Genomic DNA, 13,384 nt, shown 5'->3' on the forward strand with positions numbered 1-13,384 from the left:
GGCCAGCGACTCCTCCGAGGTACCTGCCCCAAAGGCCGGCGACTCCTCCGAGGTACCGCCCCAAAGGCCAGGGACTCCCCGAGGTATCGCCTCAAAGGCCAGCGACTCCCCGAGGTACCGCCCCAAAGGCCAGGGACTCCTCTGAGCTACCTGCCCCAAAGGCCAGGGACTCCTCCGAGGTACCTGCCCCAAAGGCCGGCGACTCCTCCGAGGTACCGCCCCAAAGGCCGGCGATTCCTCCGAGGTACCGCCCCAAAGGCCAGGGACTCCCCGAGGTATCGCCTCAAAGGCCAGCGACTCCCCGAGGTACCGCCCCAAAGGCCATGGACTCCTCTGAGGTACCTGCCCCAAAGGCCAGCGACTCCTCCGAGGTACTGCCCCAAAGGCCAGGGACTCCCCGAGGTACCGCCCCAAAGGCCAGCGACTCCCCGAGGTACTGCCCCAAAGGCCAGGGACTCCTCTGAGCTACCTGCCCCAAAGGCCAGCGACTCCTCCGAGGTACCGCCCCAAAGGCCAGGGACTCCCCGAGGTACCGCCCCAAAGGCCAGCGACTCCCCGAGGTACCGCCCCAAAGGCCAGCGACTCCCCGAGGTACTGCCCCAAAGGCCAGGGACTCCTCTGAGCTACCTGCCCCAAAGGCCAGCGACTCCTCCGAGGTACCGCCCCAAAGGCCAGGGACTCCCCGAGGTACCGCCCCAAAGGCCAGCGACTCCCCGAGGTACCGCCCCAAAGGCCAGCGACTCCCCGAGGTACCGCCCCAAAGTCCAGCGACTCCCCGAGGTACCTGCCCCAAAGGCCGGCGACTCCTCCGAGGTACCGCCCCAAAGGCCAGCGACTCCCCGAGGTACCGCCCCAAAGGCCAGTGACTCCCCGAGGTACCGCCCCAAAGGCCAGCGACTCCCCGAGGTACCGCCCCAAAGTCCAGCGACTCCCCGAGGTACCTGCCCCAAAGGCCGGCGACTCCTCCGAGGTACCGCCCCAAAGGCCAGCGACTCCCCGAGGTACCGCCCCAAAGGCCAGCGACTCCCCGAGGTACCGTCCCAAAGGCCGGCGACTCCTCCGAGGTACCGCCCAAAGTCCAACGACTCTCCGAGGTACCGTCCCAAAGGCCGGCGACTCCTCCGAGGTACCGCCCCAAAGGCCAGCGACTCCCCGAGGTACCTGCCCCAAAGGCCGGCGACCCCTCCGAGGTACCTGCCCCAAAGGCCAGCGACTCCTCCAAGGTACCGCCCCAAAGGCCGGCGACTCCCCGAGGTACCTGCCCCAAAGGCCAGCGACTCCTCCGAGGTACCTGCCCCAAAGGCCAGCGACTCCCCGAGGTACCGCTGGCTGGGAGGTGCAAACTGCACAAAGCCTAAACTTGGCATAAAAGACTGGTGACAGAAACACCTGGACTTCCTAAAACCGGCCCAGACGAAGATTGGACACCTGATGCTGTTTCACCTGTCCACGTTGAAATATGTCGCGGACGTTTAATGGAAACGTGACGTCGTGGTCGAGTGATCTGGTCGTTTCATGTGTGTGTGTGTGTGTGTGTGTGTGTGTGTGTGTGTGTGTGTTTTACAAATAATAAAAGGAAAATAAAATACCTGCCATTCAACCTAAAACCTAAATATGAAAATAAAATCTGGGAAAGAATAAAGACACTAGAACATATCTAGATAATCTAGATAATTATTTTAACGCTCTCCTTCTGTGGTTTTCCAGACGAGGCAAACGGCTCACATGACCAGAAAGATGGCTTCTGAATGGCTCCTTTTGTTTTTAACCATCTTCTCCACAATGTTTCGAATTTCCATCGTCCTCACAGCGACGAGACTTTACCAGGATTACGGCTTCATCTGCTTCATCCACGTTTATGTAATAAATAACCTGAGAAGCACACGGAATGACCTTTTCTCTCTCAGCAGGTTTTCTATCTCTGACCTTTATCTCCCGTCCTCATCTCTTCGGACTCGCCGAAGACTCGCGAGGAAGAAAACTAATTAACCGCTGAGGACAGAAAGCTGTCGTCACTGGTCAGCTCACATGTCTCAGACCACATGCGAGGTTTCACGCTCCGAGATTAGTTCTTCATTCCTGCAGTCGGACCGGCCAGATCCATCCCGCTGTCTGTGATACCAAGGCTCGTCTCAGTGTTAGGTAATACCGTCATCCCTCGACGCCACAATGAGATCGGTGTTTGACCTGAAGAGGACTTCTGGGTCAAAAACCCGAAGAATGTGAACCAGAACCAAACAGACTTTGTTTCTCTCCAAGTCCAAGTTGTTATTTTATGTTGTTTACAAACAGAAAAGATTAAATTAAAATTTAATTTTAAAAAATGTAACAAAACATGTACTTTTTAAAAATTATGACTGTAAAGCCTCATTAATAAATAACTCATGTAAAAAGTATTAATATCAGTATCGACGATACTTGCCCTGGATCTATGCTGAAGTTTGTGCTGCGTCGGACCAGGTCCAGAACCAGACCTGGACCTACATGCTAACAAACTGTTTTCATGATGCTAGTTAAACGTGTTTCCAGTTTGTCGTGCTGGAGTTTGCAGTCAGAGCAGATATGAAGCCAGAAACCCGACCTGAACACGGAAACGCCAAAGCGCCCAATAAGCACGCTCTGTGCACACGTCCTGCGCTCGGGATCACCTGATCTGGTCCTGGAGGATCCACCTGATCTGGTCTTCGAGGATCCACCTGATCTGGTCCTCTAGGATCCATCAGATCTGGTCCTCTAGGATCCATCAGATCTGGTCCTGGAGGATCCACCAGATCTGGTCCTGGAGGATCTACCAGATCTGGTCCTGGAGGATCCATCAGATCTGGTCCTGGAGGATCCACCAGATCTGGTCCTCTAGGATCCATCAGATCTGGTCCTCTAGGATCCATCAGATCTGGTCCTGGAGGATCCACCAGATCTGGTCCTGGAGGATCTACCAGATCTGGTCCTGGAGGATCCATCAGATCTGGTCCTGGAGGATCCACCAGATCTGGTCCTCTAGGATCCATCAGATCTGGTCCTCTAGGATCCATCAGATCTGGTCCTGGAGGATCCACCAGATCTGGTCCTGGAGGATCTACCAGATCTGGTCCTGGAGGATCTACCAGATCTGGTCCTCTAGGATCCATCAGATCTCGTCCTGGAGGATCCACCTGATCTGGTCCTCTAGGATCCATCAGATCTGGTCCTCTAGGATCCATCAGATCTGGTCCTCTAGGATCCATCAGATCTGGTCCTGGAGGATCCACCAGATCCGGTCCTGGAAGATCCACCTGATTTGGTCCTGGAGGATCCACCAGATCTGGTCCTGGAGGATCCACCAGATCTGGTCCTGGAGGATCCACCAGATCTGGTCCTGGAGGATCCACCAGATCTGGTCCTGGAGGATCTACCAGATCTGGTCCTGGAGGATCCATCAGATCTGGTCCTGGAGGATCCACCAGATCTGGTCCTCTAGCATCCATCAGATCTGGTCCTCTAGGATCCATCAGATCTGGTCCTCTAGGATCCATCAGATCTGGTCCTGGAGGATCCACTAGATCTGGTCCTGGAAGATCCACCTGATTTGGTCCTGGAGGATCCATCAGATCTGGTCCTGGAGGATCCACCAGATCTGGTCCTGGAGGATCTACCAGATCTGGTCCTGGAGGATCCACCAGTGTTCCGATAATACCCGACGCCACGCTAATGTGAAGAACTGGAGCTGCCAAAAAGATGATGTTCTCGCACGCCGACTGTTGTCAGACGGCCTCTGTAAGACGCCACCGCTCGCTGCTCACCGCTTGTGTTTGTCTGTAGAGGTTAAAGTTCGATTATCTGTCAAGTTCTTTTTCAATCCATTATTTATTTCACTTGCCGCGGTGATTTCTTGCAATGTTTCTGTCTGTAGCAGAGCTGTAGACCCTTCCAAAGGCTCTTAAAATGTTTCTGTTTTCCACGGTTACAAACTCTGTCAGGTCATCAGGTAGTCGTGTTTTCTACCTCTGCATTTCTAGTCTTATCCAGGCCAGGCCCCAACAAGCCACGCCCCTTCCTACTGGTTGGTTCTGCTGTTGTGATGTCACCCTGAATATGAAAATCAGTTCCTTTCTTTTGATTTTTGTTTCGTGTCGTCTCATCATGTACCAGCCGAGAACCGCGCGGAAACCGTCTCACTCCAGTCTCTGGACTGCCCGATCGGGTCTGCTGGGGCGGTCTCTGGACTGCCCGGTCGGGTCTGCTGGGGCGGTCTCTGGACTGCCCGGTCGGGTCTGCTGGGGCGGTCTCTGGACTGCCCGATCGGGTCTGCTGGGGCGGTCTCTGGACTGCCCGATCGGGTCTGCTGGGGCGGTCTCTGGACTGCCCGGTCGGTCTCTGGACTGCCCGATCGGGTCTGCTGGGGCGGTCTCTGGACTGCCCGGTCGGGTCTGCTGGGGCGGTCTCTGGACTGCCCGGTCGGGTCTGCTGGGGCGGTCTCTGGACTGCCCGATCGGGTCTGCTGGGGCGGTCTCTGGACTGCCCGATCGGGTCTGCTGGGGCGGTCTCTGGACTGCCCGGTCGGTCTCTGGACTGCCCGATCGGGTCTGCTGGGGCGGTCTCTGGACTGCCCGGTCGGGTCTGCTGGGGCGGTCTCTGGACTGCCCGGTCTGGTCTGCTAGGGCACGCGCTGGACTGCCCCTGTTCTCACTGGCGTTGGGCCGGACCTTCCAGGGGCTGGTGGATGGCTTGCGGGCCTGCAGGGTCCGGGGTGCTGACTCAGGCATAGGGGGGCTGCCAGGCGGGGCTGGGTCTGGCTTTCCTCTGCCTCCTCCTGTCCCTGTAGCAGCCGGCCTCGGCTCCCCCCCGCATTGGCTGCTGGCTTCTGGGACTCAGGGTCCCCTTAGTCGGCCGCTGATCCTTGGAGGGGGTGTGGCTTAATACACCTGTAACATGTACACACACACTCTCGCGCACACGCTCTCACACACACCTGGTTGCTGCTTTTCCCTGTGGTTTTTCCTGATGTCTGTTGTCTTCTTCTCCGTCTTCCAACCCCCCAGCAGAAGTGGTAAATAACACATGATATACTGTGAATAATACAGAATAAATTGTAAGAATGAAGGGGGGGGGGGGATCAGATCCAGAGGAAACGTGTTCATCCAGACCATCATCCTGCCGCCATGATGCTGGGTCATAAAAAGAGGTCACATGGTCTCTGAACACAGTGAAACTTATGTCCGGGTTAAATAAACGAGCTCCTGTGTGGAACATGGAGGTCTGAATCCAGAGGAACCTGCAGAAAGTTGCTGTTTATGTGATTGAACTGATCACAATCATCTGGAGATATGATCAAGATCTCCTCATGCTTCATCGTCCTGCAAGGATCCGAGGCGGCAGGATGATAAATAAGTTAAACTTTCCCTCATTCAGCCATGAATCAGCAGTTAGTCTAATGTGACTCAGCGATATTCTCATGTGGGTTGTCATCCAGAGTGTCACTAATCAATATCTGTTTGTTAATGATCAATAATTGACAGTGAGCGCTCAGTGCTGACATTAAGTTTTGATTAATATTCAGATCAAATGTACGAGCTGTCCGGTCCCTGTACGACAGGTGTCAGAGCTTGGTTCGCATTGCCGGTAGTAAGTCGGATTCGTTTCCGGTGAGGGTTGGACTCCGCCAAGGCTGCCCTTTATCACCGATTCTGTTCATAACTTATATGGACAGAATTTCTAGGTGCAGCCGAGGTGTTGAGGGGATCCGGCTTGGTGGCCTCAGGATTGGGTCTCTGCTTTTTGCAGATGACGTGGTCCTGTTGGCTTCATCTGGTCGTGATCTCCAGCTCTCACTTGAGCGATTCGCTGCCGAGTGTGAAGCGGCTGGGATGAGAATCAGTACCTCCAAATCTGAGACCATGGTCCTCAGCCGGAATAGGGTGGATTGCCCTCTCCGGGTCGGGAGTTAGGTCCTGCCTCAAGTGGAGGAGTTTAAATATCTCGGGGTCTTGTTCACGAGTGAGGGAAGGATGGAGCGCGAGATCGACAGACGGATCGGTGCGGCGTCTGCGGTAATGCGGACTCTGCGCCAGTCTGTCATGGTGAAGAAGGAGCTGAGCCAGAAGGCGAAGCTCTCCATTTACCAGTCGATCTACGTTCCTACCCTCACCTATGGTCATGAGCTGTGGGTCGTGACCGAAAGAACCAGATCTCGTATACAGGCGGCTGAAATGAGTTTCCTCCGCAGGGTGGCCGGGCTCTCCCTTAGAGATAGGGTGAGGAGCTCGGTCATCTGGGAGGAGATCAGAGTAGAGCCGCTGCTCCTTCACATCGAGAGGAACCAGTTGAGGTGGCTCGGGCATCTGGTCAGGATGCCTCCTGGACCTCCCTGGTGAGGTGTTCCAGGCACGTCCCTCTGGGAGGAGACCCCGGGGAAGACCCAGGACACGTTGGAGGGATTATATCTCTCGGCTGGCCTGGGAACGCCTCGGGATCCCCCGCAGAGTTGGCAAATGTGGCTGGGGAGAGGGAAGTCTGGGCTTCCCTGCTTAGGCTGCTGCCCCCGTGACCCGACCCCGGATAAGCGGCATGAAGATGAAGAAGAAGGTTCGGATCAAATCATGACTCGTTGATATTGGGTTCTACGTCTAGACAAGCTGAAATGGTATTGGCTGCTGACAAGTTCAGGTTGCTGTGTTTGTGGGCCAAACCATGTAACCATGGTAAGAGCGGGAAAATGGTTGGCTAGTTGTCAAACGGGTCAAGCTCACATGAAGCCTGACGCATGTGTCAAGCGCATGATCATACATTTTAACGAAGGTGATGAAGATGATGATCAACCTGTCGATAAATGTCATCAATAATGTTTATTGATAACTGATTACTGATGATTTCCTCCTGTATTGCAGCAAACAGGACCTCCTGGCCGTCTCCAATGTTCCCCAGGCGGACTGCCCCCCCTCGCCCCCCCGTACGGCCCCGCCCACCATGAAGGTAATCAGATCAGAGTACGGTCCAGACTTGGCCCAGTTTAGCCTACTTTGTCTCTGTACTTGTGGTCTGGATCTGTCCGTCAGGTCCACATACGATTATTTGAATCAGTCTAAAACTGGATTCAACATCAAGTCCAGTTCCCCCTAAACCACTTTTCATCTTAGTTTCGGTTCCAAATGCAGAACCATCTGGTCTCCAGTAGGTCAGATTAGTACCCCCTAAGCCACTCGGGGGTTTGCCTCTTGATCCTGATCTGAACCAGATCCATGCCAGATCTAGGCCAGATCTGAGCTGGATCTGAGCCAGATCTAGGCCGGATCTGAGCCAGATCTGAGCTGGATATGTTTCCAGTCAGATTAGAGTTTTTAGTCTGACTGAATTTTATCTACAAAGAAACATTAACATTCATCTGTTTTTCTGCAGTCGGCTCACTTCTTTGATACAATGGACAAGATGGAGGTAAGACTATCCTGTTGGACATGGATGATGGATGGATGGATGGATGGATGGATGGATGGATGAATGAATGAATGGATGGATAGATGGATGAATGGATGGATTGATGGATGAATTGATATATGATGGATGGATGGATTGGTGGATAGATGGAAGAATGGATGGATAGATGTATAAATGGATGGATGGATGATGGATGGAAGTATGGATGGATAGATGTATGGATGGATGGATGGATGGATGGATGGATGATGGATGGAAGAATGGATGGATAGATGTATGGATGGATGGATGGATGGATGGATGAATGGATGGATAGATGGATGAATGGATGGATAGGTGGATGAATGGATGGATGGATGATAGATGCATGAATGAATGGATGGATGGATGGATGGATAGATGGATGGGTGGATAGATGGATGGATGGATGGATGAATGAATGAATGGATGGATGGATATATGATGAATGATGGATGGATGAATGGATGGGTGGATGGATGGATGAATATATGATGGATGAATGGATGAATGGATGGGTGGATTGATGGATGGATGAATGGACGGATGAATGGATGGATGGATGAATATATGATGGATGGATGGATGGATAGGTTAATGGTTGGATGGATATATGATGGATGGATGGATTAATGGATGGATAGATGAATGGATGGATGAATCGATGGGTGGATGGTTGGTTGGATGGATGGAGGGACGGATGGATGAATGGATGGGTGGATGGCTGGTTGGATGGATGGAGGGATGGATGGATGAATGGATGGGTGGATGGCTGGTTGGATGGATGGAGGGACGGATGGAAGGATGGAAAACATGTTTCTTTTTTCCATCCACAGTCTGTAGTTTATTTACACTCAGATTTTCCACCACATGTGTATTAATGCACCAGAGAAAGTAGTTCCACAGCAGATGCGGTTAATGCCAGGTGTGGAGATGAAAGGATGAATCAGAATTATCCCATTTTCTCTTTCTGACACAAACGCAGCAGGTTCCGGAGACGGCTGAGATGAAGACGATCCCTCAGAGACAGAAGGCATGTCCGTCCTCATGTCCGTCCACACTCATGTTTTATGAAAAAGCAGCGCTTGGTTGTTGATCCGTGTAGAGAAGTTGTTGTACTCTAAAACCGCTGATAGGCTGGGCCAGTTTTCGTTCCGCTTTAAGTCAAAGGGAACAGAAAATCTCTTCTAAAGGGAACCTTGAACCTGCAGCGGTTAGCCAGCCACCGAAAAGTCTTCGTTAGCTGTTTTCTCCTCATTCTAATTTCTTTTCCCAGAACAAAAATGTTTAGAACCAAATAAAAACAAGCTGCTGCTGAGATTCTGCCTGTTTTCCATCAGTATCTGCTTGTCTCAACTTAACTCGTCTCAGCTTGGTCCAGTTTCTTTTCCATTACAGTTTAGTACCAGGTCTAAAAGGGGCGGGGTTTGTGTGAAATCATTGTGACGTCAGTGTTGTGCATGACAAGCTCTCTAACAACACAGGACCGAGAGGCAATCTGCTACTTGGTCTAAGGCTCGCCTCTCGCTACCATAAATCGTTTCCATCTGTTGAAACCACGTCCAGTCTCCCGGTTTGATCCATTCCGACCATTGTGGTCCTTGACCTGCCGATACTCACTTCAGAGCTTTTTCAGCTTCTCTTGTGCTGGAAACTCCGTTGCTAGCCGTAGACATTGAGTCGGAAAGCTCCTGATAGATGTTTTCATTTCGTGTCGCTCCATCTGGTTCCCTCTGTATCCTTTCCTCACCAACCTGAGACATGTCTCCACCTCGGTGTTGGACCACAGAACAGACTTCTGTTGCGCCGTTGCTTGTCCCGTGATGTAAACAACTTGCGAGTTGGAGTTGCTCTTCCAGTGATGTCACTCCCTGACCTCTGATTGGCCGCGCCCCTGACCAATAGCAGCATGCAATCTGGCGACGTCGCACACAACCCGACTCAGCTCGCTGAGAACCTGGGCTGAGGAGTTACGGGAAAGAACCAGTAAATGGGTAGAAAGCCGAGTGAAAAACCTTCCACACGGAGCCGAGGCGAGTTGCAACGAGACAAGATGATACTGATGGAAAAGTTTAATAAGATGGGTTCGTTAGCAAACTTAGCTAGCATCATTAGCTAACCTCGCTAAGCTAATGAAGCTTCTGCTTTTACACTGGCTCCCGATTTCCCCCAAAGCCCTGACAAGGACCCAAACCTCCGCTGTGTTATCCTTCATGTTCACCATTTCATCGTTTCATCATTTCATCGTTTCACCATTTCACCGTTACATCATTTCATCATTTCACCATTTCATTGTTTCACCATTTCACCGTTTCACCATTTCACTGTTTCACCATTTCATTGTTTCACCATTTCACCATTTCATCGTTTCATTGTTTCATCATTTCATTGTTTCACCATTTCACCGTTTCACCATTTCACCATTTCATCGTTTCATCATTTCATCGTTTCACCATTTCACCGTTACATCATTTCATCATTTCACCATTTCATTGTTTCACCATTTCACCGTTTCACCATTTCATTGTTTCACCATTTCACCATTTCATCGTTTCATCTTTTCATCGTTTCATCATTTCATTGTTTCACCATTTCACCGTTTCACCATTTCACTGTTTCACCATTTCATTGTTTCACCATTTCACCATTTCATCGTTTCATCGTTTCATCATTTCATTGTTTCACCATTTCACCGTTTCACCATTTCACCATTTCATCGTTTCATCATTTCATCGTTTCACCATTTCACCGTTACATCATTTCATCATTTCACCATTTCATTGTTTCACCATTTCACCGTTTCACCATTTCATTGTTTCACCATTTCACCATTTCATCGTTTCATCTTTTCATCGTTTCATCATTTCATTGTTTCACCATTTCACCGTTTCACCATTTCACCATTTCAGCATGTCATCATTTCATCATTTCACCATTTCATTGTTTCACCGTTTCACCATTTCACTGTTTCACCATTTCATTGTTTCATCGTTTCATCATTTCACCATTTCATTGTTTCACCATTTCACCATTTCATTGTTTCACCATTTCACCGTTTCACCATTTCATTGTTTCACCATTTCACCATTTCATTGTTTCACCATTTCACCGTTTCACCATTTCACCATTTCATTGTTTCATCATTTCATCGTTTCACCATTTCACCATTTCATTGTTTTACCATTTCACCATTTCAGCATTTCATCATTTCACTGTTTCACCATTTCACCATTTCATTGTTTCATCGTTTCATCATTTCATCATTTCATTGTTTCACCATTTCATTGTTTCACCATTTCACCATTTCATTGTTTCACCATTTCACCATTTCACCATTTCATTGTTTCACCATTTCACCATTTCACCATTTCATTGTTTCACCATTTCACCGTTTCACCATTTCATTGTTTCACCATTTCATTGTTTCACCATTTCACCATTTCATTGTTTCACCATTTCACCGTTTCACCATTTCACCATTTCATTGTTTCACCATTTCATTGTTTCACCATTTCACCATTTCATTGTTTCACCATTTCACCGTTTCACCATTTCACCATTTCATTGTTTCATCGTTTCACCATTTCATCATTTCATTATTTCACCATTTCATTGTTTCATCATTTCACCGTTTCACCATTTCACCATTTCACCGTTTCATCATTTCACCATTTCACCATTTCACCGTTTCACCATTTCACCATTTCACCGTTTCACCATTTCACCGTTTCATCATTTCACCGTTTCACCATTTCACCATTTCACCATTTCATTGTTTCACCATTTCACCATTTCATTGTTTCATCATTTCATCGTTTCACCATTTCACCATTTCATTGTTTGACCATTTCACCGTTTCACCATTTCACCGTTTCATCATTTTATCATTTCACCATTTCATCTTGTCATCATGCATGAAGAAGCAAAGCTGCAGTCATGTGTTCATTTAAACCATAAAAAGTCCATTTCCCTCCAGAAGGAACGTTTTTCTCCACTCTGACATGAACTCATTAAAATGACTTTCTTTATTCCTGCTTGTTTCCGTCAGGACGACTACATTCCCTACCCGAGGATCGAAGAGGTGAGACACGAAGACACAGATGTCCACAAGACGCCGGAAACTGCTTTCGTTTGCTTTTTCATGTTTCATCATTTTATTCTGTTAAACATTTTTTAAATATTTTTTGATGACGCTCAAAATCACAAAGAGGACGTAGAGAGGAGATCCGTCCTCACGAGTCTGTGTTTCAGGTGTTGGAGAGGGGCGGTCCATACCCCCAGGTCATCCTGCCGCAGTTCGGAGGTTACTGGATCGAGGATCCCGAGTCTCCGCTTCCTCCCACCTCTCTGGTCAGCAGGACTGAGGAGGAGGATGAAGGACTGGAAGGAAGGCAGGATTGTGGGTACCAGCTGGAGGAGATGAACGCAGCAGCTCAGGCGTACAGGAAGCACTTCATGGGCAGGGTGAGGAGGACGTCCTTATGTCTTTATGACCCCCGTGTCTGTTTGTAATGCCTGTTCTGTTGTGTCTGTCAGGAACATCTGAACTTCTCCTGCTCGTCCAGCGGTCTGGGAAATCTGCTGCTGTCGGTGAGACACGAGGAGGTGAAGGACCACGAGTACCTCCACGTCATCGTCAGGTACCTGCGTGTCCACCGGTGGCGTCCTCAGACCTTCAGTCTGAGTCCAGCCTGAAGCAGCAAACCATGTGAAACATGACAAACGTCCATTCAGAAGCAACTTTGTCTCTTTTCTTTGTTGGATATTTTAGAACCTGAAAAAAAATAACATCTCTAAAATATTCATCAGGTGTTTATTTAGTTTCAACCTTAATTTACAAGTTTTGGTCCAAAGAACCGATTTCCAACTGCCGGATTACCTCTTGACAGGTGAGGGTGTCTAGGTTGGGTATAAAAGCTTCATCCACCAAAGGTTTAGGCCTGATCCCATTCTTTTGCTTTTCACCCTACCCCTCATGGTTTATTCTTATAAAGCCAAATATTTCCGATTTACTGCAGACAGTTTCTGGCCCTGTGGGTCCGCGTGGAAATATTCTGCTTTACCCTGACACGTCGCTACAAGTCCTCGCGAGCTGCTATGTCAGACAGCTGACAATGGCAACAAACTGATGAGGAAAAATAAAGCTGTTCAGTTCTCCATTCATCGTTTCAGCTGCCTGGACTGTGGTAGCTTACATGACCAGAGTGGCTAAAAGATGGCAGAAGGCACACGTCCCCCAACATGATCAATATTTATTTACAATGGTGCACGTTGTAGCAAAACAAATGGACAACCACGGAGAGAAAATAATATAACTTAATTCACCTTTTACCATCTAAACGTAGCTGAAATCAAATATACCTGAATTAATCTAACATGCACATGTATCTTTTTTTGTCCTTTTGGACCTGGAAGATACGGAGAGTCAACTGCAGTAAAGCTAAATATTTAACACACAAAATGGTAAACAGAATTTAATCATTAGTCTTTATTTTAACAGCTGTTTATCTTCATCACTGAGTAAAGATGAAGATAAATTAGGAAGTGGGAATATTCTCTTTTTTTAAAAGCAGAAAAAGTCGCAGAGAAAAATGCTGTTTCTGAAAAAATGTTGTGAGATGTCCTGCGATGGACCGGCGAGCTGTCCATGGTGTACCCCGCCTTTCGCCCAAAAGACTGCTGGGATAGGCTCCAGCTTCCCGCCACCCTTCATAAGACTCAGCTGTTAGGATGATGGATGGATGGATGGATGAATGGATGGATGGACAAATTAATGGATGGATGGATGGATGGATGGATGGACAAATTAATGGATGGATGGATGGATGGATGGATGGATGGATGGATGGATGGATGGACAAATGAATGAATGAATGGATGGATGGATGGATGGATGGCTGGACAAATGAATGAATGAATTGATGGATGGATGGATGGATGGATGCATGGATGGATGAAT

General features: G+C 49.0%; 1 protein-coding gene across 1 annotated transcript in view; it reads left to right on the forward strand.

Annotated features, from left to right (window-relative positions):
• The window catches only part of LOC306761379 (rap1 GTPase-activating protein 2-like), a gene marked incomplete at both ends in the record, with an annotated part of 87,437 nt that overhangs the window by 40,544 nt on the left and 33,509 nt on the right, over positions 1-13,384 (forward strand). The window contains 6 exons of the mRNA XM_079247502.1: positions 6,864-6,948; positions 7,372-7,407; positions 8,411-8,458; positions 11,474-11,506; positions 11,677-11,889; positions 11,962-12,065. Of these exons, the coding sequence (XP_079103628.1) occupies positions 6,864-6,948; positions 7,372-7,407; positions 8,411-8,458; positions 11,474-11,506; positions 11,677-11,889; positions 11,962-12,065 (519 nt within the window). The remainder of the gene's footprint in view (positions 1-6,863; positions 6,949-7,371; positions 7,408-8,410; positions 8,459-11,473; positions 11,507-11,676; positions 11,890-11,961; positions 12,066-13,384) is intronic.

The sequence above is a fragment of the Telmatherina bonti genome (genome assembly GCF_933228915.1).
Source record: "Telmatherina bonti genome assembly, chromosome: 10".
In the NCBI taxonomy this organism is placed as follows: Eukaryota; Metazoa; Chordata; class Actinopteri; order Atheriniformes; family Telmatherinidae; genus Telmatherina; species Telmatherina bonti.